The sequence below is a fragment of the Oncorhynchus gorbuscha genome, linkage group LG03 (assembly GCF_021184085.1).
Source record: "Oncorhynchus gorbuscha isolate QuinsamMale2020 ecotype Even-year linkage group LG03, OgorEven_v1.0, whole genome shotgun sequence".
NCBI classification, from domain to species: domain Eukaryota; kingdom Metazoa; phylum Chordata; class Actinopteri; order Salmoniformes; family Salmonidae; genus Oncorhynchus; species Oncorhynchus gorbuscha.
This window is the reverse complement of record NC_060175.1, coordinates 107,373,850-107,399,391: the sequence shown is the minus strand read 5'-3', so window position 1 is coordinate 107,399,391 and position 25,542 is coordinate 107,373,850. Positions and strand designations below refer to the sequence as shown.

General features: G+C 43.5%; 1 protein-coding gene across 1 annotated transcript; it reads right to left on the bottom strand.

Annotated features, from left to right (window-relative positions):
* Positions 1-16,209: 16,209 nt before the first annotated feature.
* Positions 16,210-20,532, bottom strand: LOC124032418 (potassium voltage-gated channel subfamily A member 2-like). Its single transcript, XM_046344804.1, has 3 exons — positions 20,327-20,532; positions 19,740-19,983; positions 16,210-18,052 (listed from the first exon to the last, which is right to left on the bottom strand). Exons 1-3 carry the CDS (start codon positions 20,515-20,517, stop codon positions 16,955-16,957), a joined length of 1,533 nt encoding a protein of 510 aa, XP_046200760.1. The 5' UTR covers positions 20,518-20,532; the 3' UTR covers positions 16,210-16,954.
* Between the last annotated feature and the right edge of the window lie 5,010 nt (positions 20,533-25,542).

The following is a 25,542-nucleotide window of genomic DNA, read 5'->3' as shown; positions in this document are numbered from 1 at the left end:
TGGTGTGTTGGTGTGTTGGTGTGTTGGTGTGTTGGTTGGTTGGTGTGTTTGTGGGTTGGTAGGTGTGTTGGTTGGTGTGTTGGTTGGTTGGTGTGTTGGTATGTTGGTTGGTGTGTTGATTGGTTGGTTGGTGTGTTGGTTGGTTGGTGATTTCGTTGGTGTGTTGGTTGGTTGGTTGGTTGGTGTTTTGGTTGGTTGGTGTGTTGGTAGGTGTGTTGGTAGGTGTGTCGGTTGGTGTGTCGGTAGGTGTGTTGGTTGGTTGGTGTGTTGGTATGTTGGTTGGTGTGTTGGTTGGTATGTGTGTTGGTTGGTTGATGTGTTGGTTGGTTGGCTGGTTGGTGTTTTGGTTGGTTGGTTGGATGGATGGTTGGTTGGTATGTTGGTTAGTGTGTTGGTTGGTTGGTGTCTTAGTAGGTGTGTTGGTTAGTATGTGTGTTTGGTTGGTGTGTTTGTTTGTTGGTGTGTTGGTTGGTTGGTATTTTGGTTGGTATGTTGGTTGGTTGGCTTAGGGCGGAAAGTTGTGTAACAGAGTGAACATTCGAAGGTTCTAGTGTTCTAAACACCTGGGAAAGGACAACCTTCTCATGGAGACACACTAAACATGACCTCATTTAACCTTTAAACTTTCTGTGGAGTTCAACTAAAGAGGAAACTTCCTATATGCTCAATGCCACACAGCTACTACAGCAGCAGTCACTTGTCTTGTAGATATTGCACATAGTATTATTACTAACATCTGACAAAGACTAACCTTGTAATTGCTTTATACATCATTTTACAGTCTCTCTCAAATGTCAATATGCCTTGTATACTGTTGTTTAGGATAGTTATCATTAATTTAATTTACTGCGGAGCCCCTAGTCCCACTCTACATGCCTCAGATTCCTCCTATGTCCCACCTCCCACACATGCGCTGACCTCACCCAGTATAGCATTTAGCCGTACCCTCATCCTACTCCTCCTCTGTTCCTCGGGTGATGTGGAGGTAAACCCAGGCCCTGCATGTCCCTAGGCACTCTCATTTCTTGACTTCTGTCTTCGAAAAAGCCTTGGTTTCATGCATGTTAACATCAGAAGCCTCCTCCCTAAGTTTGTTTCACTCACTGCTTTAGCACACACTGCCAACCCAGATGCCCTTCCGTGTCTGAATCCTGGCTTAGGAAGACCTCCAAAAATTCTGAGATTTCCATCCCCAACTACAACATTTTCCATCAAGATAGAACTTCCAAAGGGGGAGGAGTTACAGTCTACTGCAGAGATAGCCAGCAAAGTTCTTTCATACTTTCCAGGTCTATGCCCAAACAGTTCGAGCTTCTAATTAAAAAAATTAATCTCTCCAGAAATAAGTCTCACACTGTTGCCGTCTGTTATAGACCCCCCTCAGCTCCCAGCTGTGCCCTGGACACCATATGTGAATTGATTGCCCCTCATCTATCTTCAGAGTTCGTTCTGTTAGGTGACCTAAACTGGGCTATGCTTAACACCCCAGCAGTCCTACAGTCTAAACTAGATGCCCTCAATCTCACACAAATTATCAAGGAACCCACCAGGTACACTAAATTCGTAAACATGGGCACCCTCATAGATATTATCCTGACCAACTTGCCCTCCAAATACACCTCTGATGTTGTCAATTAGGATCTCAGCGATCACTGCCTCATTACCTGCATTCGCTATGGTTCCGCGGTCAAACGACCACCCCTCATCACTGTCAAACGGTCCCTTAAACACTTCTGCAAGCAGGCCTTTCTAATCGACCTGGCCCGGGTATCCTGGAAGGATATTGACCTCATCCCGTCAGTCGAGGATGCCGGGTCGTTCTTTAAAAGTAATTTCCTCACCCCTTTCAAAAAATGTAGAACTAAGAACAGATATAGCCCTTGGTTCACTCCACACCTGACTGCCCTTGACCAGCACAAAAACATCCTGTGACGGACTGTAATAGCATCGAATAGTCCCCACGATATGCAACTGTTCAGGGAAGTCAGGTACCAATACACACAGTCAGTCAGGAAAGCAAAGACTAGCTATTTCAAACAGAAATTCGCATCCTGTAGCTCTAACTCCAAAAAGTTTTGGGACACTGTAAAGTCCATGGAGAATAACAGCACCTCCTCCCAGCTGCCCACTGCACTGAGGCTAGGAAACACTGAGGCTAGGAAACACGATAAATCTACAATAAATCTACAATAATCGAGAATTTTAATAAGCATTTGTCTACTGCTGGCCATGCTTTCCACCTGCCAAAAGCTCCACCCCCCCGCAGCTACTTGCCTGAGCCTCCCCAGCCTCTCCTTCACCCAAATCCAGATAGCAGATGTTCTGAAAGAGCTGCAAAGCCTGGACCCGTACAAATCAGCTGAGCTAGACAATCTGGACCCTCTCTTTCTAAAATTATCCGCTGCCATTGTTGCAACCCCTATTACCAGTCTGTTCAACCTCTCTTTTGTATCGTCCGAGCTTCAACACTCCTTCCGTTGCCTCCAACTGCTCTTAAACGCTAGTAAAAACAAATGCATGCTTTTCAACCGTTCGCTGCCCGCACCCGCCCGACCGACTAGCATCACTGTTCTGGATGGTTCTGACCTAGAATATGTGGACAAATACAAATACCTAGGTGTCTGGCTAGACTGTAAACTCTCCTTCCAGATTCATATTACACATCTCCAATCCAAAATCTAATTTAGAATTGGCTTTCTATTTCGCAACAAAGCCTCCTTCACTCACGCCGCCAAACTTACCCTAGTAAAACTGACTATCCTACCGATCCTCGAATTCGGCGATGTCATCTACAAAATAGCTTCTAATATTCTACTCAGCAAACTGGATGTAGTCTATCACAGTGCCATCTGTTTTGTTACCAAAGCCCCTTACACCACCCACCACTGCAACCTGTATGCTCTATTCGGCTGGCCCTCGCTACATATTCCTTGCCAGACCCACTGGCTCCAGGTCATCTATAAGTCTATGCTAGGTAAAGCTCCGCCTTATCCCAGCTCACTGGTCACGATAACAACACCCACCCGTAGCACGCGCTCCAGCAGGTATATCTCACTGGTCATCCTCAAAGCCAACACCTCCTTTGGCCGCCTTTCCTTCCAGTTCTCTGCTGCCAGTGACTGGAACGAATTGCAAAAATCGCTGAAGCTGGAGAATTACATTTCCCTCTTTAACTTTAAACATCAGCTATCTGAGCAGCTAACCAATCGCTGCAGCTGTACATAGTCCATCTGTAAATAGCCCACCCAATCTACCTACCTCATCCCCATATTGTTTGTAAGTCGCTCTGGATAAGAGCGTCTGCTAAATGACTTAAATGTAAATGTAAATGTTTGAATTTACTTTCTGCTCTTTGCACACCAGTATCACTACTTGCACATCATCATCTGCTCATCTATCACTCCAGTGTTAATCTTGAAATTGTAATTGCCTCGCTACTATGGCCTAATAATTGCCTTACCTCATCACACCATTTGCACACACTGGATATAGTCTTTCTTTTTCTTCTATTGTGTTATTGACTGTACGTTTGTTTACTCCATGTGTAACTCTGTGTTGTTTGTGTCGCACTGCTTTACTTTATCTTGGCCAGGTCGCAGTTGTAAATGAGGACTTGTTCTCAACTGGTCTACCTGGTTAAATAAAGGTGAAATTAAAATAAAATACAAAACATTAGAAAGGAATACTTGTTATGACTATAGATGTTGCTTTTGAAGAATCATGCATACCATATGCCTGCTACAGGTATTATTTGAAAGGGAATGCAGCACTAGAAGAGTGGAGTAGAATAGGACCTATTGATTCAGAGCTGATGAAGGAAGCATTCTCATATATGTTGTCCTAATATGGACACCGTGCGGGTCTACTGAGATTCAGGCTCTCCTAATATGGACACCGTGCAGGTCTACTGAGATTCAGGCTCTCCTAATATGGACACCGTGCAGATCTACTGAGATTCAGGCTCCCCTAATAGGGACACCGTGCAGGTCTACTGAGATTCAGGCTCTCCTAATATGGACACCGTGCAGGTCTACTGAGATTCAGGCTCTCCTAATATGGACACCGTGCAGGTCTACTGAGATTCAGGCTCTCCTAATATGGACACCGTGCAGGTCTACTGAGATTCAGGCTCTCCTAATATGGACACCGTGCAGGTCTACTGAGATTCAGGCTCTCCTAATATGGACACCGTGCAGGTCTACTGAGATTCAGGCTCTCCTAATATGGACATCATACAGCTCCCATCACATATTCTCCAGTATTAAGGAAGAGTTAGTTGTTCAGTAACAAAACTGATGTGTGTGCAAATATGGGGCAAAACAGACAAGGTTGACTTAGACTTTTGACAAACTAGATTTAGTCACCAAATGTTTATTGAAAACATAAATACATTTGCACAATGAGCACTTGTCTCTCAAATACATGGTTACAGTTGTTGGTTAGCTAGCTAGCAATTTTATAGACATGATGGTTAGCTAGCTAGCATATTAGCATAGACATGACATCAGTCAAAACAAGACATAGTATCAATAACAAGATACAACGAGCTGAAATGAGCCACCTGGAATTCCCCACATGGAAGATTCTTGTCAACGTTGCTAGCTATCTGACTGTCCAGAAATCACAACAAGGCCTTGTGGACACCACTGTGAGCTCGCCAGCCAACCCATCTATGGATATATATCAGTTAAATGGGCAAAATGCACCAAGGAATTGATCAATAATGTTTAGTGTGAATACAAAACAACTAAAGTACACTTTTAATTTCTAATAGAATGCAACATTACGAATGCATCCCGAATGGCAGCCTATTCATATAGTGCATGTATTGTGGGCTCCCCATGGCCTGTGGTATAAAGTAGTACACTATTATACAGAAAAGGGTGTCATTTGGGACTGATCCACTAGGCAGTGACTTTTGGTGACCCTTGACCTAAGAAGAAGCCAGTGAGCGTCATACAGCACGATGACGTCAGAGATATGGACCCCTTTTCTCAGCGCACTACTTTAGACCAGGGTCAATAGGATAGAGCACTACTTTAGACCAGGGCCAATAGGATAGAGCACTACTTTAGACCAGGGCCAATAGGATAGAGCACTACTTTAGACCAGGGCCAATAGGATAGAGCACTACTTTTGACCAGGGCCAATAGGATAGAGCACTACTTTAGACCAGGGCCAATAGGATAGAGCACTACTCTTGACCAGGGCCAATAGGATAGTGCACTACTTTAGACCAGGGCCAATAGGATAGTGCACTACTTTAGACCAGGGCCAATAGGATAGAGCACTACTTTTGACCAGGGCCAATAGGATAGAGCACTACTTTAGACCAGGGCCAATAGGATAGTGCACTACTTTAGACCAGGGCCAATAGGATAGAGCACTACTTTAGACCAGGGCCAATAGGATAGAGCACTACATTAGACCAGGGCCAATAGGATAGAGCAGTACTTTAGACCAGGGCCAATAGGACAGTGCACTACTTTAGACCAGGGCCAATAGGATAGAGCACTACTTTAGACCAGGGCCAATAGGATAGAGCACTACTTTAGACCAGGGCCAATAGGATAGTGCACTACTTTAGACCAGGGCCAATAGGATAGAGCACTACTTTAGACCAGGGCCAATAGGATAGAGCACTACTTTTGACCAGGGCCAATAGGATAGAGCACTACTTTAGACCAGGGCCAATAGGATAGAGCACTACTTTAGACCAGGACCAATAGGATAGTGCACTACTTTAGACCAGGGCCAATAGGATAGAGCACTACTTTAGACCAGGGCCAATAGGATAGAGCACTACTTTTGACCAGGGCCAATAGGATAGAGCACTACTTTAGACCAGGGCCAATAGGATAGAGCACTACTCTTGACCAGGGCCAATATGATAGTGCACTACTTTAGACCAGGGCCAATAGGATAGTGCACTACTTTAGACCAGGGCCAATAGGATAGAGCACTACTTTTGACCAGGGCCAATAGGATAGAGCACTACTTTAGACCAGGGCCAATAGGATAGTGCACTACTTTAGACCAGGGCCAATAGGATAGTGCACTACTTTAGACCAGGGCCAATAGGATAGAGCACTACTTTAGACCAGGGCCAATAGGATAGAGCACTACTTTTGACCAGGGCCAATGGGATAGAGCACTACTTTTGACCAGGGCCAATAGCATAGAGCACTACTTTAGACCAGGGTCAATAGGATAGAGCACTACTTTAGACCAGGGCCAATAGGATAGTGCAGTACTTTTGACCAGGGCCAATAGGATAGAGCACTACTTTAGACCAGGGCCAATAGGATAGAGCACTACTTTAGACCAGGGCCAATAGGGCTCTTGTAAAAAATAGTTTAATGTAGTGGAATAGGGTGCAATTTGGGATGAAGGCATACTGTCACTTCAGAAACATTGGTGCTTTTTGGGGCGGGAAATATGACAGGTAGCTTTCTTAGGAAATAATCAATGATTGTTACGACCACAGATTGTTTACTGGTTATATAAACTTGATTAATGTAGGAGTGTATAGCAACACCGAAATATAATGATCTGGGCCTGTAGGTAACTAATGTCACAGAACAAGCTATTTAAATGAATTGATTATTTATTTTTAACTTGCTAACAAGTGCATCCAACGATTAAAATCCTGTCCTGGTTTGATTGCTAGCTAGCGATTAAAGTTAACACAATTGATTCTACATAGAGCTGACGTTGTTCGCTAACAATTAGCTTCCATAACAGAGCAGGCTTTGCTAGCGCTACCATTTGACTAAATAAATGCTAAAGGTTGGCCTAATAATATAACACAAACCTAATACAAGCTGATAGCCTACCACAAGCTGATAGCCTAACGCAAGCGGATAGCCTAACGCAAGCTGATAGCCCAACGCAAGCTGATAGCCTAACGCAAGCTGATAGCCCATAACAAGCTGATAAAAATAACCAAATCTGTGCTACATCAGCTGTTGTATTCCCTATATCAGCTGTTTTAGTCCATTTATCAGCTGTTTTATTCCATTTATCAGCTGTTTTAGTCCATATATCAGCTGTTTTAGTCCCTATATCAGCTGTTTTAGTCCCTACATCAGCTGTTTTAGTCCCTACATCATCTGTTTTAGTCCCTATATCAGCTGTTTTAGTCCATTTATCAGCTGTTTTAGTCCATTTATCAGCTGTTTTAGTCCCTATATCAGCTGTTTTAGTCCCTATATCAGCTGTTTTAGTCCCTACATCAGCTGTTTTAGTCCCTATATCAGCTGTTTTAGTCCATTTATCAGCTGTTTTAGTCCCTATATCAGCTGTTTTAGTCCATTTATCAGCTGTTTTAGTCCCTATATCAGCTGTTTTAGTCCCAATATCAGCTGTTTTAGTCCCTATATAAGCTGTTTTAGTCCCTATATCAGCTGTTTTAGTCCATTTATCAGCTGTTTTAGTCAATTTATCAGCTGTTTTAGTCCCTATATAAGCTGTTTTAGTCCCTATATCAGCTGTTTTAGTCCATTTATCAGCTGTTTTAGTCCCTATATCAGCTGTTTTATTTTATCAGCTGTTTTAGTCCATTTATCAGCTGTTTTAGTCCCTATATCAGCTGTTTTAGTCCATTTATCAGCTGTTTTAGTCCATTTATCAGCTGTTTTAGTCCCTTTATCAGCTGTTTTAGTCCCCTATATCAGCTGTTTTAGTCCATTTATCAGCTGTTTTAGTCCCTATATCAGCTGTTTTAGTCCCTTTATCATTTTTAGTCCCTTTATCAGCTGTTTTATTCCTGTTTTATTTATCAGCTGTTTTAGTCCATTTATCAGCTGTTTTAGTCCCTATTTATCAGCTGTTTTAGTCCCTATATCAGCTGTTTTAGTCCATTTATCAGCTGTTTTAGTCCATTTATCAGCTGTTTTAGTCCATTTATCAGCTGTTTTAGTCCCTATATCAGCTGTTTTAGTCCATTTATCAGCTGTTTTAGTCTCTATATCAGCTGTTTTAGTCCCTATATCAGCTGTTTTAGTCCATTTATCAGCTGTTTTAGTCCCAATATCAGCTGTTTTAGTCCCTATATCAGCTGTTTTAGTCCCTATATCAGCTGTTTTAGTCCCTATATCAGCTGTTTTAGTCCCTATATCAGCTGTTTTAGTCCATTTATCAGCTGTTTTAGTCCCTATATCAGCTGTTTTAGTCCATTTATCAGCTGTTTTAGTCCCTATATCAGCTGTTTTAGTCCATATATCAGCTGTTTTAGTCCCAATATCAGCTGTTTTAGTCCATTTATCAGCTGTTTTAGTCCATTTATCAGCTGGTTTAGTCCCTATATCAGCTGGTTTAGTCCCTACATCAGCTGTTTTAGTCCATTTATCAGCTGTTTTAGTCCCTATATCAGCTGTTGTAGTCCCTATATCAGCTGTTTTAGTCCATTTATCAGCTGGTTTAGTCCCTATATCAGCTGTTTTAGTCCCTACATCAGCTGTTTTAGTCCATTTATCAGCTGTTTTAGTCCCTACATCAGCTGTTTTAGTCCATTTATCAGCTGTTTTATTCCCTACATCAGCTGTTTTATTCCCTATATCAGCTGTTTTAGTCCATTTATCAGCTGTTTTATTCCCTATATCAGCTGTTTTAGTCCATTTATCAGCTGTTTTAGTCCATTTATCAGCTGTTTTAGTCCATTTATCAGCTGTTTTAGTCCATTTATCAGCTGTTTTAGTCCCTATATCAGCTGTTCTAGTCCCTATATCAGCTGTTTTAGTCCCTATATCAGCTGTTTTAGTCCCTATATCAGCTGTTTTATTCCCTATATCAGCTGTTTTATTCCCTACATCAGCTGTTTTAGTCCCTACATCAGCTGTTTTAGTCCCTACATCATCTGTTTTATTCCCTATATCAGCTGTTTTAGTCCATTTATCAGCTGTTTTAGTCCATTTATCAGCTGTTTTAGTCCATATATCAGCTGTTTTAGTCCCTATATCAGCTGTTTTAGTCCATTTATCAGCTGTTTTAGTCCCTACATCAGCTGTTTTAGTCCGTTTATCAGCTGTTTTAGTCCCTATATCAGCTGTTTTAGTCCATATATCAGCTGTTTTATTCCCTATATCAGCTGTTTTAGTCCCTATATCAGCAGTTTTAGTCCATTTATCAGCTGTTTTAGTCCATTTATCAGCTGTTTTAGTCCCTATATCAGCTGTTTTAGTCCCTATATCAGCTGTTTTAGTCCATTTATCAGCTGTTTTAGTCCGTTTATCAGCTGTTTTAGTCCCTATATCAGCTGTTTTAGTCCCTACATCAGCTGTTTTAGTCCCTATATCAGCTGTTTTAGTCCATTTATCAGCTGTTTTAGTCCCTATATCAGCTGTTTTAGTCCCTACATCAGCTGTTTTAGTCCCTATGTCAGCTGTTTTAGTCCATGTATCAGCTGTTTTAGTCCCTACATCAGCTGTTTTAGTCCCTATATCAGCTGTTTTAGTCCCTATATCAGCTGTTTTAGTCCCTATATCAGCTGTTCTAGTCCCTATATCAGCTGTTCTAGTCCCTATATCAGCTGTTTTAGTCCATATATCAGCTGTTTTAGTCCCTATATCAGCTGTTTTATTCCCTATATCAGCTGTTTTATTCCCTACATCAGCTGTTTTAGTCCCTACATCAGCTGTTTTAGTCCCTACATCATCTGTTTTATTCCCTATATCAGCTGTTTTAGTCCATTTATCAGCTGTTTTAGTCCCTATATCAGCTGTTTTAGTCCATTTATCAGCTGTTTTAGTCCATTTATCAGCTGTTTTAGTCCCTATATCAGCTGTTGTAGTCCATTTATCAGCTAGTTTAGTCCCTATGTCAGCTGTTTTAGTCCATTTATCAGCTGTTTTAGTCCATTTATCAGCTGTTTTAGTCCCTATATCAGCTGTTCTAGTCCCTATATCAGCTGTTTTAGTCCCTATATCAGCTGTTTTAGTCCATTTATCAGCTGTTTTAGTCCCTATATCAGCTGTTTTATTCCCTATATCAGCTGTTTTATTCCCTACATCAGCTGTTTTAGTCCCTACATCAGCTGTTTTAGTCCCTACATCATCTGTTGTATTCCCTATATCAGCAGTTTTAGTCCATTTATCAGCTGTTTTAGTCCATTTATCAGCTGTTTTAGTCCCTATTTGTTTTATCAGCTGTTTTAGTCCCTATATCAGCTGTTTTAGTCCATTTATCAGCTGTTTTAGTTTAGTCCCTATATCAGCTGTTTTAGTCCCTACATCAGCTGTTTTAGTCCCTATATCAGCTGTTTTAGTCATCTGTTTTATTCCCTATATCAGCTGTTTTAGTCCCTATATCAGCTGTTTTAGTCCCTATATCAGCTGTTTTAGTCCCTATATCAGCTGTTTTAGTCCCTTTATCAGCTGTTTTAGTCCCTATATCAGCTGTTTTAGTCCATTTATCAGCTGTTTTAGTCCATTTATCAGCTGTTTTAGTCCCTATATCAGCTGTTTTAGTCCATTTATCAGCTAGTTTAGTCCCTATCAGCTGTCAGCTGTTTTAGTCCATTTATCAGCTGTTTTAGTCCATTTATCAGCTGTTTTAGTCCCTATATCAGCTGTTCTAGTCCCTATATCAGCTGTTTTAGTCCCTATATCAGCTGTTTTAGTCCATTTATCAGCTGTTTTAGTCCCTATATCAGCTGTTTTATTCCCTATATCAGCTGTTTTATTCCCTACATCAGCTGTTTTAGTCCCTACATCAGCTGTTTTAGTCCCTACATCATCTGTTGTATTCCCTATATCAGCAGTTTTAGTCCATTTATCAGCTGTTTTAGTCCATTTATCAGCTGTTTTAGTCCATTTATCAGCTGTTTTAGTCCCTATATCAGCTGTTTTAGTCCATTTATCAGCTAGTTTAGTCCCTATATCAGCTGTTTTAGTCCCTACATCAGCTGTTTTAGTCCCTACATCATCTGTTTTATTCCCTATATCAGCTGTTTTAGTCCCTATATCAGCTGTTTTAGTCCCTATATCAGCTGTTTTAGTCCCTATATCAGCTGTTTTATTCCCTACATCATCTGTTGTATTCCCTACATCAGCTGTTTTATTCCCTATATCAGCTGTTTTAGTCCCTATATCAGCTGTTTTAGTCCCTATATCAGCTGTTTTAGTCCCTATATCAGCTGTTTTAGTCCCTATATCAGCTGTTTTAGTCCCTATATCAGCTGTTTTAGTCCCTATATCAGCTGTTTTAGTCCCTATATCAGCTGTTTTAGTCCCTATATCAGCTGTTGTATTCCCTATATCAGCAGTTTTAGTCCATTTATCAGCTGTTTTAGTCCATTTGTTTTATCAGCTGTTTTAGTCCATTTATCAGCTGTTTTAGTCCCTATATCAGCTGTTTTAGTCCCTATATCAGCTGTTTTAGTCCCTAGCTCCCTATTTGTTTTATCCCTATATCAGCTGTTTTAGTCCCTATATCAGCTGTTTTAGTCCCTATATCAGCTGTTTTATTCCCTATATCAGCTGTTTTAGTCCATTTTTATCAGCTGTTTTAGTCCCTATATCAGCTGTTTTAGTCCATCAGCTTTTTATCCAGCTGTTTTAGCTGTTTTAGTCCATTTATCAGCTGTTTTAGTCCCTATATCAGCTGTTTTAGTCCATTTATCAGCTAGTTTTTAGTCCCTATGTCAGCTGTTTTAGTCCATTTATCAGCTGTTTTAGTCCATTTATCAGCTGTTTTAGTCCCTATATCAGCTGTTCTAGTCCCAGCTATATCAGCTGTTTTAGTCCCTATATCAGCTGTTTTAGTCCATTTATCAGCTGTTTTAGTCCCTATATCAGCTGTTTTATTCCCTATATCAGCTGTTTTATTCCCTACATCAGCTGTTTTAGTCCCTACATCAGCTGTTTTAGTCCCTACATCATCTGTTGTATTCCCTATATCAGCAGTTTTAGTCCATTTATCAGCTGTTTTAGTCCATTTATCAGCTGTTTTAGTCCATTTATCAGCTGTTTTAGTCCCTATATCAGCTGTTTTAGTCCATTTATCAGCTAGTTTAGTCCCTATATCAGCTGTTTTAGTCCCTACATCAGCTGTTTTAGTCCCTACATCATCTGTTTTATTCCCTATATCAGCTGTTTTAGTCCCTATATCAGCTGTTTTAGTCCCTATATCAGCTGTTTTAGTCCCTATATCAGCTGTTTTAGTCCATTTATCAGCTGTTTTAGTCCCTATATCAGCTGTTTTAGTCCATTTATCAGCTGTTTTAGTCCATTTATCAGCTGTTTTAGTCCCTATATCAGCTGTTTTAGTCCATTTATCAGCTAGTTTAGTCCCTATGTCAGCTGTTTTAGTCCATTTATCAGCTGTTTTAGTCCATTTATCAGCTGTTTTAGTCCCTATATCAGCTGTTCTAGTCCCTATATCAGCTGTTTTAGTCCCTATATCAGCTGTTTTAGTCCATTTATCAGCTGTTTTAGTCCCTATATCAGCTGTTTTATTCCCTATATCAGCTGTTTTATTCCCTACATCAGCTGTTTTAGTCCCTACATCAGCTGTTTTAGTCCCTACATCATCTGTTGTATTCCCTATATCAGCAGTTTTAGTCCATTTATCAGCTGTTTTAGTCCATTTATCAGCTGTTTTAGTCCATTTATCAGCTGTTTTAGTCCCTATATCAGCTGTTTTAGTCCATTTATCAGCTAGTTTAGTCCCTATATCAGCTGTTTTAGTCCCTACATCAGCTGTTTTAGTCCCTACATCATCTGTTTTATTCCCTATATCAGCTGTTTTAGTCCCTATATCAGCTGTTTTAGTCCCTATATCAGCTGTTTTAGTCCCTATATCAGCTGTTTTAGTCCATCAGCTGTTTTAGTCCCTACATCATCTGTTGTATTCCAGCTGTTTTAGTCATCAGCTGTTTTATTCCCAGCTATATCAGCTGTTTTAGTCCCTATATCAGCTGTTTTAGTCCCTATATCAGCTGTTTTAGTCCCTATATCAGCTGTTTTAGTCCCTATATCAGCTGTTTTAGTCCCTATATCAGCTGTTTTAGTCCCTATATCAGCTGTTTTAGTCCCTATATCAGCTGTTTTAGTTTTAGTCCTATATCAGCTGTTTTAGTCCATTTATCAGCTGTTATCAGCTGTTTTAGTCCATTTATCAGCTGTTTTAGTCCCTATATCAGCTGTTTTAGTTTTAGTCCATTTATCCCTTTATCAGCTGTTTTAGTCCATTTATCAGCTGTTTTAGTCCCTATATCAGCTGTTTTAGTCCCTATATCAGCTGTTTTAGTCCATTTATCAGCTGTTTTAGTCCCTATATCAGCTGTTTTAGTCCCTATATCAGCTGTTTTAGTCCCTATATCAGCTGTTTTAGTCCATTTATCAGCTGTTTTAGTCCCAGCTGTTTTAGTCCCTATCCCTATATCAGCTGTTTTAGTCCCTATATCAGCTGTTTTATTCAGCTGTTTTAGTCCATATATCAGCTGTTTTATTCCCTATATCAGCTGTTTTAGTCCCAGCTATATCAGCTGTTTTAGTCCCTATATCAGCTGTTTTAGTCCCTATATCAGCTGTTTTAGTCCCTATATCCCTATATCAGCTGTTTTAGTCCCTATATCAGCTGTTTTAGTCCCTATATCAGCTGTTTTAGTCCCTATATCAGCTGTTTTAGTCCCTATATCAGCTGTTTTATTCCCTATATCAGCTGTTTTAGTCCCTATATCAGCTGTTTTAGTCCCTATATCAGCTGTTTTATTCCCCTATATCAGCTGTTTTAGTCCCTATATCAGCTGTTTTAGTCCCTATATCAGCTGTTTTAGTCCCTATATCAGCTGTTTTAGTCCCTATATCAGCTGTTTTAGTCCATTTATCAGCTGTTTTAGTCCATTTATCAGCTGGTTTAGTCCCTATATCAGCTGTTTTATTCCCCTATATCAGCTGTTTTATTCCATTTATCAGCTGTTTTAGTCCATTTATCAGCTGTTTTAGTCCCTTTATCAGCTGTTTTAGTCCCTATATCAGCTGTTTTAGTCCATTTATCAGCTGTTTTAGTCCCTATATCAGCTGTTTTAGTCCATTTATCAGCTGTTTTATTCCATTTATCAGCTGTTTTAGTCCATTTATCAGCTGTTTTAGTCCCTATATCAGCTGTTTTAGTCCATTTATCAGCTGTTTTAGTCCCTTTATCAGCTGTTTTAGTCCCTATATCAGCTGTTTTAGTCCCAGAGTTGATGACAGAAAACATCAAACGGATGTCATTAAGACCCCCATGTGTATGTCCCAAATGACACAACGTTTCCTATACAGTACATAGGGGCACAGGTTAAAAGTGGTACACTATAGAGGGAAAATGATGCCATTTGGAACACCTCACAGCGGGTTAGTGCTTCTAGAACTAGTGCTTGGTCCAGTAGACAGAACACAGCGGGTTAGTGCTTCTAGAACTAGTGCTTGGTCCAGTAGACAGAACACAGCGGGTTAGTGCTTCTAGAACTAGTGCTTGGTCCAGTAGACAGAACACAGCGGGTTAGTGCTTCTAGAACTAGTGCTTGGTCCAGTAGACAGAACACAGCGGGTTAGTGCTTCTAGAACTAGTGCTTGGTCCAGTAGACAGAACACAGCGGGTTAGTGCTTCTAGAACTAGTGCTTGGTCCAGTAGACAGAACACAGCGGGTTAGTGCTTCTAGAACTAGTGCTTGGTCCAGTAGACAGAACACAGCGGTCCGTCACCAACATGGAATGTTATGAAGTAGAGAAGAAGACAGGACAGCTTCCACTATCACTGGGCAGTGGAGCAGCCATCACTATCACTGGGCAGTGGAGCAGCCATCACTATCACTGGGCAGTGGAGCAGCCATCACTATCACTGGGCAGTGGAGCAGCCATCACTATCACTGGGCAGTGGAGCAGCCATCACTATCACTGGGCAGTGGAGCAGCCATCACTATCACTGGGCAGTGGAGCAGAACTGAACATTATTCTTTTAAGTGTCAGACGGGGAAGAGAGAGAGAGGGAGGGAGGGAGGGAGGGAGGGAGGGAGGGAGGGAGGGAGGGAGGGAGGGAGGGAGGGAGTGAGGGGGAGGGAGGATAGGGAGGGAAGGGAGGGAGGGAGGGGGAGGGAGGGATAGGGAGAGGGAGGGATAGGGATAGGGAGAGGGAAGGAGAGAGAGGGAGGGAGAGGGAAGGAGAAAGAGGGAGAGGGAAGGAGAGAGAGGGAGAGGAAAGGAGACAGAGGGAGGGAGAGGGGGAGGGAAGGAGAGAGAGAGAGAGGAAAGGAGACAGAGGGAGGGAGAGGGGGAGGGAAGGAGAGAGAGAGGATGCGGTGGAGATATGGAGGTATGAGGGAAAAACATAGGCAGTAGTAGTAACCCTTAGAGGAAGACATTTAATTTTTTTGTTCTTCAGTTTGGGCCTCTCTCTCCCACCCAGAACAGATGGTATCTGGACCCACCGCAAGCCAAAAACCCACATTCAGACCCGCACCGCAGGGATATAAAAATAAATAACGACCAATAATATGTACACACATGAATAAATACAAGACATTCACTCTGCTCTAAGAGATCCCCCACCACCACCACCACCACCACTTTGCAGCCAGCCCTCTATCAAGGACTCAGCTAGAGAGAGATAGAGGAGAGGTGGGGTAGTTTACACCCAAATCCACTGTCATGGAGTTTCTGAAGACACATGAAATAATATTTACATTAAGCACATTGATGAAATACCTCTTACATTCTTCTGAGGTGAAATAACGTCCACATAGTTGAGGTTCAGGGGGTACGGGGTGGGAGAGAGGTTCAGGGGGTACGGGGTGGGAGAGAGGTTCAGGGGGTACGGGGTGGGAGAGAGGTTCAGGGGGTACGGGGTAGGAGAGAGGTTCAGGGGGTACGGGGTGGGAGAGAGGTTCAGGGGGTACGGGGTAGGAGAGAGGTTCAGGGGGTACAGGGTGGGAGAGAGGTTCAGGGGTACGGGGTGGGAGAGAGGTTCAGGGATTAATGGGGTAGGATAGAGGTTCAGGGGGTACGGGGTGGGAGAGAGGTTCAGGGGGTACGGGGTAGGAGAGAGGTTCAGGGGGTACAGGGTGGGAGAGAGGTTCAGGGGTACGGGGTGGGAGAGAGGTTCAGGGATTAATGGGGTGGGAGAGAGGTTCAGAGGGTACTGGGTGGGAGAGAGGTTCAGGGGTACGGGATGGAAGAGAGGTTCAGAGGGTACTGGGTGGGAGAGAGGTTCAGGGGGTACGGGGTGGGAGAGAGGTTCAGGGGGTACAGGGTGGGAGAGAGGTTCAGGGGTACGGGGTGGGAGAGAGGTTCAGGGATTAATGGGGTGGGAGAGAGGTTCAGAGGGTACTGGGTGGGAGAGAGGTTCAGGGGTACGGGATGGGAGAGAGGAAGTTAAGAAGCTCCATTAGGCTGGCAGTTAGAGCTAAGTAGTTATAAGATGAGACGCTGATCTGAGGTCAGTTTTGCAGTGTATCTCCTACTGGTTACGGCTAGGATTTGTTCAGGGCAGGCTGATGCTAGATCTGTGCTGACGGTACCAGCGGGCAGTTTGAGCAGAGTGTGGAACAAGATAAGGGTGTGGTCTCGTTTTCCTGTCAGTGTGTTTATATTGTCTAGTACCAGTGGGCAGTTTGGCTACTATTGGACTACTGCAGCGAGCAGAGCTGAGCCTATAGACGACTACTGGACAGCTGAACAGTGACGAAGCCCAGACTAACGCCATGCAGTCACCGAACGGACGCTTCAACTCCCAACAGGAGAAGGAAGGGCAAGGGGTTGAGTTAGGAACAGATCTGTTTTGGGGGGAATGAGATGCCGGATCTCTGCTCTTACCAGAGTTTATGTGATCCATTCTGTACTCCCACAGTAGGGAGTCCAAGCCTTTTCAACATCAGAGAGGAGGGGTTTTTCCTCAGTCTTCTCCCCACTCTACTCTTTCCTTCATGTCCCCCTGCACCTCTACAGGAAGTCACTGTGGTAACGCCTGAAGGAGGCTATACATCCGTTCTCATCTTGGTGACGTTGACGTAGTTGGTGTTAGCCACTGTGTTAGAATTAGCTTGCTGATTTGCATTAGCCAACAGGGTGCAGTTTCCTGTCTTGAGGCTCTCTGCTCTGAAGTCCTCAGTGCTGTGGTTCAGTGCAGCTTCCTGTATCTCCATGTAGTCCGACTTACTGAGGGTGGATCCACTCCCGCTGCGGCCGCTCTTCTTCAGGTCCTCGGCTGAGTCGGCCTTGGGGGCAACGGGAGTGTTCAGGTACTGCGCCTGCTCCTCGCCCTCCGTCTCTCGGTGGTAGAAGTAGTTGAAGTTGGACACGATGACAGGGACGGGCAGGGCGATGGTCAGCACGCCGGCGATGGCGCAGAGAGAGCCCACGATCTTCCCGCCGATGGTGGTGGGCACCATGTCGCCGTAGCCAACGGTGGTCATGGAAACCACGGCCCACCAGAAGGCTTCTGGGATGCTACTGAACTGTGAGTCCGCCTCGTCGGCCTCGGCGAAGTAGACAGCGCTGGAGAAGAGGATGACTCCGATGAAGAGGAAGAAGATGAGCAGACCCAGCTCCCGCATGCTGGCCTTCAGTGTCTGGCCCAGGATCTGGAGCCCCTTGGAGTGTCTGGACAGCTTGAAGATCCTGAACACCCTGACCAGCCGGATGACCCGGAGGATGGCGAGGGACATGGCCTGCTGCCCAGCCTGCCCGTCCTCCGGTTTCTCTGCCAGCTCTGTGCCCAACGTGATGAAATATGGAATAATCGCCACAATATCGATGATATTCATAATGTTACCGAAGAACCCGGCTTTACTAGGACACGCGAAGAAGCGGACGAGGAACTCAAAGGAGAACCAGATGATGCAGAGCGTCTCCAGGATGAAGAAGGGATCAGTGAAGTAGGAAGACGTGTAGGAAGAGGTGGAGTTGTTGAAGGGCTGGAACACCTTGTTGCCATCGTCCTCTTCGTCGTTCCGGAACACGGGGAGTGTCTCCAGGCAGAAGGACACGATAGAGATCAGGATCACCATGACGCTGATGATGGCGATGATACGGGCCGCGCCGGAACTCTCGGGATACTCAAACAGCAGCCACACCTGTTAAAGGTCAAAGGTCAATGTTTTTATTAATAAAATGTTACAGCAGACAGCAAATAGTCTCTGAGATGTACTTGATGTTAACAGTTTAGGTTAACTAGACACTAAAATGTGTGACATAAACCTTTACTAGTCCTAATGGACATGAACCTTAACTAGTCCTAATGGACATGAACCTTTACTAGTCCTGATGGACATGAACCTTAACTAGTCCTAATGGACATGAACCTTAACTAGTCCTAATGGACATGAACCTTTACTAGTCCTGATGGACATGAACCTTAACTAGTCCTGATGGACATGAACCATAACTAGTCCTGATGGACATGAACCTTAACTAGTCCTGATGGACATGAACCTTAACTAGTCCTGATGGACATGAACCTTAACTAGTCCTAATGGACATGAATCTTAACTAGTCCTAATGGACATGAACCTTAACTAGTCCTAATGGACATGAACCTTAACTAGTCCTAATGGACATGAACCTTAACTAGTCCTGATGGACATGAACCTTAACTAGTCCTGATGGACATGTACCTTAACTAGTCCTGATGCCACTAGTTATTTATTCAGGTCCCGTTCAGGTCTCTTATGTTCACCTTGAGCACTGTTCCGCAGCACTGAAAGCTGCGTTGAAATGACTACTGGGCTGGAGTTTCCAACCTTCAAATTCATCATTTGACAAAAGCATTTGTTTTGATTCACTGGTTTCAACTGGACGTAACCAAGTTTCAGATGAGTTGGGGAGGGAGGTTCAGGGGGTACAGGGTGGGAGAGAGGTTCAGGGGGTACAGGGTGGGAGAGAGGTTCAGGGGTACGGGGTGGGAGAGAGGTTCAGGGGGTACGGGGTGGGAGAGAGGTTCAGGGGGTACGGGGTGGGAGAGAGTTTCAGGGGGTACGGGGTGGGAGAGAGGTTCAGAGATTAATGGGGTGGGAGAGAGGTTCAGGAATTAATGGGGTGGGAGAGAGGTTCACGGATTAATGGGGTGGGAGAGAGGTTCAGAGATTAATGGGGTGGGAGAGAGGTTCAGGGGGTACGGGGTGGGAGAGAGGTTCAGGGAGTACGGGGTAGGAGAGAGGTTCAGGGATTAATGGGGTAGGAGAGAGGTTCAGGGGGTACGGGGTGGGAGAGAGGTTCAGGGGTATGGGGTGGGAGAGAGGTTCAGAGGGTACGGGGTGGGAGAGAGGTTCAGGGGGGGTGGGAGAGAGGTTCAGGGTGGGAGAGAGGTTCAGGGGGTACAGGGTGGGAGAGAGGTTCAGGGGGTACGGGGTGGGAGAGAGGTTCAGAGGTACGGGGTGGGAGAGAGGTTCAGGGGGTACGGGGTGGGAGAGAGGTTCAGGGGTACGGGGTGGGAGAGAGGTTCAGGGAGGTACAGGGGTGGGAGAGAGGTTCAGAGGGTACGGGGTGGGAGAGAGGTTCAGGGGGTACGGGGTGGGAGAGAGGTTCAGGGGGTACGGGGTAGGAGAGAGGTTCAGGGATTAATGGGGTGGGAGAGAGGTTCAGGGGGTACGGGGTGGGAGAGAGGTTCAGGGGGTACGGGGCGGGAGAGAGGTTCAGGGGGTACAGGGTGGGAAGAGCAATCAAGAAGCAACTCAGTTGCAAGCAGCTAAAATTACTTTTCTAATTGTAACTGCAGTCTAAAAATAAAAACACAAACAAAAAACATACATCATTAAAATGTACCTGTCTCTGGAACTCGTTCTCTGGAAGAGGTCGCTCTTCCTCCTTGATGAAGCCCTCATCCTCCCTGAAGATCTCGATGGCCTCCTCTCCCAGCTCGTAGAAGCGGATCTCCTCAGAGAAGATGTCTAGAGTGACGTTCACCGGCCGACGCAGTCTCCCTCCTGACTGGTAGTAGTAGAGGATGGCGTCGAAGCTGGGCCGGTTCCTGTCGAAGAAATACTCGTTCCTCAGAGGGTCAAAGTACCTGGAGAAAGAGAGGGGGGGGGAGTTCATAGATTTTATTGCTGAAGTATTGCAGATTACGACATAGAAATGGAAAAGACATTTCGGGTTGAGCAAACATTTTCAGTGTTTACTGTGAACGCAGTCTCCACTAACAACAGGAACATTAAATTAAATTTCAATCACGCTGACTTTCTGCAAAACGGCTTGAAAAGAGCCCTCAATGTCAGTAGTAGATACAAGCAGAAAGAAATTACAATAGATTCAACCTTAAAGAGTTATCAGTATAAGAGTAGTATCTAACCTCATTCTCTTCTAGGAGTTAACATACAGTATAACCAATATTACTAAAGGACTATAGTCACCTCATTCTCTTCTTGGGGTCCCCCAGCAGGGTCTCAGGGAACTGGGAGAGGGTCTTCAGTTGAGTCTCGAAGCGCAGCCCAGAGATGTTGACGACCACGCGCTCACAGCACTCGTAGTCCGGTTCTGGTTCGTACGGGTCACCGGGATGGGCCGCCGCCTCGTCCCCCAGGTCACCTGTAGCAACCGTCATGGTGGAGGAAGAGGGCGGAGCCTGCAGCGTTAAGACAGGGAGAGGGAGAGGTCAGAAGGGATGATAGGTTGGGATGATATGGTGATAGGATAAAATGACAGGTTTATAGGATAGGATGATAGGATATGATGATAGGATAGGATGATAGGATATGATGATAAGATATGATGATAGGATATGATGATAGGATAGGATGATAGGATATGATGATAGGATATGATGATAAGATATGACGATAGGATATGATGATAGGATGATAGGATATGATGATAAGATAGGATGATAAGATATGATGATATGATGATAGGATATGATGATAGGATGATAAGATATGATGGTGTGATATGATGATAGGATGATAAAATAGGATGATAGGATAGGATGATAGGATAGGATGATAGGATATGATGAGAGGATGATAAAATAGGATGATAGGATATGATGATAGGATAGGATGATAGGATATGATGAGAGGATGATAAAATAGGATTATAGGATATGAGGATTGGATGATAGGATGATAAGATAGGATGATGGGATTGGATGATAAAATAGGACGATAGGATATGATGATAGGATGATAGGATATGATGATATGATGATAGGATGATAGGATATGATGATAAGATGATAAAATAGGATTATAGGATATGAGGATTGGATGATGGGATTGGATGATAAAATAGGACGATAGGATATGATGATAGGATATGATGATAGGATAGGATGATAGGATAGGATGATAGGATGATAAAATAGGATTATAGGATATGATGATAGGATAGGATGATAGGATAGGATGATGGGATTGGATGATAAAATAGGACGATAGGATATGATGATAGGATAGGATGATAGGATAGGATGATAAGATAGGATGATAGGATAGGATGATGGGATTGGATGATAAAATAGGACGATAGGATATGATGATAGGATAGGATGATAGGATTGGATGATAGGATTTGATGATAAAACAGGATAATATAATAGGATGGTTAGATATGACTCACAAATTGACAAACACAACATAAAAACGGTGAATCACGTCACTTCGAACAGGGCTGGTTTCACGGACACCAATTACACCCAGTCCTGGACTGAAAAGCACTTTACACGGACATGCTCCATGTTATGTTGTTAGATGTTTTTGGGGGATCGTCTCTACATTGTGAATAATGTGACGACGCCATCCTGTCTGCTTGTATTAAGTGATTACTGGTAATGAGTTTCTCTTTCATACGAGCCACTGATCAATAGTATCCCCAGTCCGACCGAATCATCTCTCTTATAGGCCAATAAGACCGCCAGAATAACCTGATTAGACGCTGAGAGCTCCATCCATTCCATACAATCTCTACGTGATAGATACACTTTGTCTGCATCCTGAAATGGCACCCGATTCCCTATTTAGTGCACTACTTTTGACCAGGGCCCATAGGGTAGGGCCAATAGGGTATAACCCTGGTCAAAAGTAGTGGACTAAGGGAGCCATTTGGGATGCAGCCAATACATTAGTCTCCAATTACCACATCTATCCAAGGTCTGAGATGGTTCTCTAAATGCTGCAGAGAGGGAAGCATGCAGTTGTTGATGTGTCCATCCTCAATGGCACCCTATTCCCCACCTAGTGCACTACTTCTGACAACAGCCATATGGGCTCTGGTCAAAAGTAGTGCACTATATAGCGAATGGGGTGCCATTTGGGACAAACTTGGTGTCTATTTTCCATAATGGGGAGCAGATTGGTAATATTTGATCTGTTAAAGGACTGTCTGTAGCAACCGAGAGGAGCTGGGTCTGCATTATTGAAGAAGTCTGAATGAAATATTAAATCAGAGACAAATTGGTTTCAGAATGATCCTCGATGGTTATGAATCACAGGCTGACACACTAATATTATATTACCTTTACCAGGGTCACGGCCGGCGAAAGAAACGGACCAGAGTGGTGAACGTACATTTTCCTTTTATTTTAATAAATGGCGCCAACAAGAAACAGCCGTGAAGCTTACAGGGCTATAGTGGGCTATAGTGGGCTATAGTGGGCTATAGTGGGCTATAGTGGGCTATAGTGCCACAAACAAAGACAACTACCCACACTGAAAGGAGGGAAAAAGGGCTGCCTAAGTATGGTTACCAATCAGAGACAAGGATAGACAGCTGTCCCTGATTGAGAACCATACTCGGCCAAAACATAGAAATAAAGAAACATAGAAACCAAAACATAGAAAACAAAACATAGAATGCCCACCCCACATCACACCCTGACCTAACCAAATAGAGACATAAAACGTCTCTCTAAGGACAGCCAGTTTAAATAGTATAAAAATAAATACACGTTAGTAATAAAATCACAATATCACATTAAATACACATATGCTAGACATGTATAAATCACCACCTAACATACACACCAGTATGACATCACCACCTGAAATACACACCAGTATGACATCACCACCTAAATACACACCAGTATCACATCACCACCTGAAATACACACCAGTATCACAGCACCACCTGAAATACACACCGGTATGACATCACCACCTGAAATACACACCGGTATGACATCACCACCTGAAATACACACCGGTATGACATCACCACCGGTATGACATCACCACGGTAACGATGGAGCCTGACTGCTGACAGACGGCTATGTATCCCGTCTATCGGGAGGGGGAGGGCTGTCTACCTTGGAGCCCTCGCCACCTAGCTTCTCAGCCTGTGCTGCCTCTGCTCAGCCACCGGTTGGTACCCGTTCTGTAGGTGAAGGGGTGATGGTGGTGGTGCGCAGGGAGGGACACTTTTCATAAAGAGAGCACTTCTTAAAATATGGCTCAGAGATGCAGAATGAGACACCCCCTCTTACACCCGTTCTCCCTGTCCTGTAGAACATCATGATGCTGCCTTGAACAGCAGTAAGGTAATGTAGCTAGTCCTGTAGAACATCATGACTACCTTGAACAGCAGTAAGGTAATGTAGCTAGTCCTGTAGAACATCATGATGCTGCCTTGAACAGCAGTAAGGTAATGTAGCTAGTCCTGTAGAACATCATGACTACCTTGAACAGCAGTAAGGTAATGTAGCTAGTCCTGTAGAACATCATGACTACCTTGAACAGCAGTAAGGTAATGTAGCTAGTCCTGTAGAACATCATGACTCTGTCTTGAACAGCAGTAAGGTAATGTAGCTAGTCCTGTAGAACATCATGACTGCCTTGAACAGCAGTAAGGTAATGTAGCTAGTCCTGTAGAACATCATGATGCTGCCTTGAACAGCAGTAAGGTAATGTAGCTAGTCCTGTAGAACATCATGACTGCCTTGAACAGCAGTAAGGTAATGTAGCTAGTCCTGTAGAACATCATGATGCTGCCTTGAACAGCAGTAAGGTAATGTAGCTAGTCCTGTAGAACATCATGACTCTGCCTTGAACAGCAGTAAGGTAATGTAGCTAGTCCTGTAGAACATCATGACTGCCTTGAACAGCAGTAAGGTAATGTAGCTAGTCCTGTAGAACATCATGACTGCCTTGAACAGCAGTAAGGTAATGTATCTAGTCCTGTAGAACATCATGACTCTGTCTTGAACAGCAGTAAGGTAATGTAGCTAGTCCTGTAGAACATCATGACTGCCTTGAACAGCAGTAAGGTAATGTAGCTAGTCCTGTAGAACATCATGATGCTGCCTTGAACAGCAGTAAGGTAATGTAGCTAGTCCTGTAGAACATCATGACTCTGCCTTGAACAGCAGTAAGGTAATGTAGCTAGTCCTGTAGAACATCATGACTGCCTTGAACAGCAGTAAGGTAATGTAGCTAGTCCTGTAGAACATCATGACTCTGCCTTGAACAGCAGTAAGGTAATGTAGCTAGTCCTGTAGAACATCATGACTCTGCCTTGAACAGCAGTAAGGTAATGTAGCTAGTCCTGTAGAACATCATGACTGCCTTGAACAGCAGTAAGGTAATGTAGCTAGTCCTGTAGAACATCATGACTCTGTCTTGAACAGCAGTAAGGTAATGTAGCTAGTCCTGTAGAACATCATGACTGCCTTGAACAGCAGTAAGGTAATGTAGCTAGTCCTGTAGAACATCATGACTCTGCCTTGAACAGCAGTAAGGTAATGTAGCTAGTCCTGTAGAACATCATGACTGCCTTGAACAGCAGTAAGGTAATGTAGCTAGTCCTGTAGAACATCATGACTCTGCCTTGAACAGCAGTAAGGTAATGTAGCTAGTCCTTAGAACATCATGACTCTGCCTTGAACAGCAGTAAGGTAATGTAGCTAGTCCTGTAGAACATCATGACTGCCTTGAACAGCAGTAACGTAATGTAGCTAGTCCTGTAGAACATCATGACTGCCTTGAACAGCAGTAAGGTAATGTAGCTAGTCCTTCAGCGAATTACTGTGAAGACACAGGGCAGGGTAGTGGCGGCGTGGCAGGTAACTATTGTTTATGATCATAGATCCATGCATACAGACAGAAGGACGTGGAAGATGTTTGTTTTGGTGTGTCAAACAATGTTCCTTATGGAAGGTTGTTATTTTACCATGTGGTCACAAAATGATATGTTTGGCTTTCTTCAGCACCACTATTACTACATCTATCTGAAGGTTGTTATTTTACCATGTGGTCACAAAATGATATGTTTGGCTTTCTTCAGCACCACTATTACCACATCTATCTGATGGGGAAGAGCCATTGATACACAAAGTAAAGATGATAGCAATAACAGGATCCATTTCAGTCTGAATTTCATCATCCGTGGAATAACACAGTCCTTTCATGTTCTCTGTTAGTGTTTTCAGTAGGGATGAAAACATCACAGCTATATTATATATGTGATGAGAGACACACCTGTTCGTCCAAGTGCAGGCAACTATCAAGCCTCATCATTTACATTTACATTTACCATCACCATCATCATCATCACCGTTACTATTATCATCATCACCATCCTGTCGTCTGTCTTACTGACCGTGTTCAGAGTGTTTGTCTCTCTATTAGCAGCAGAG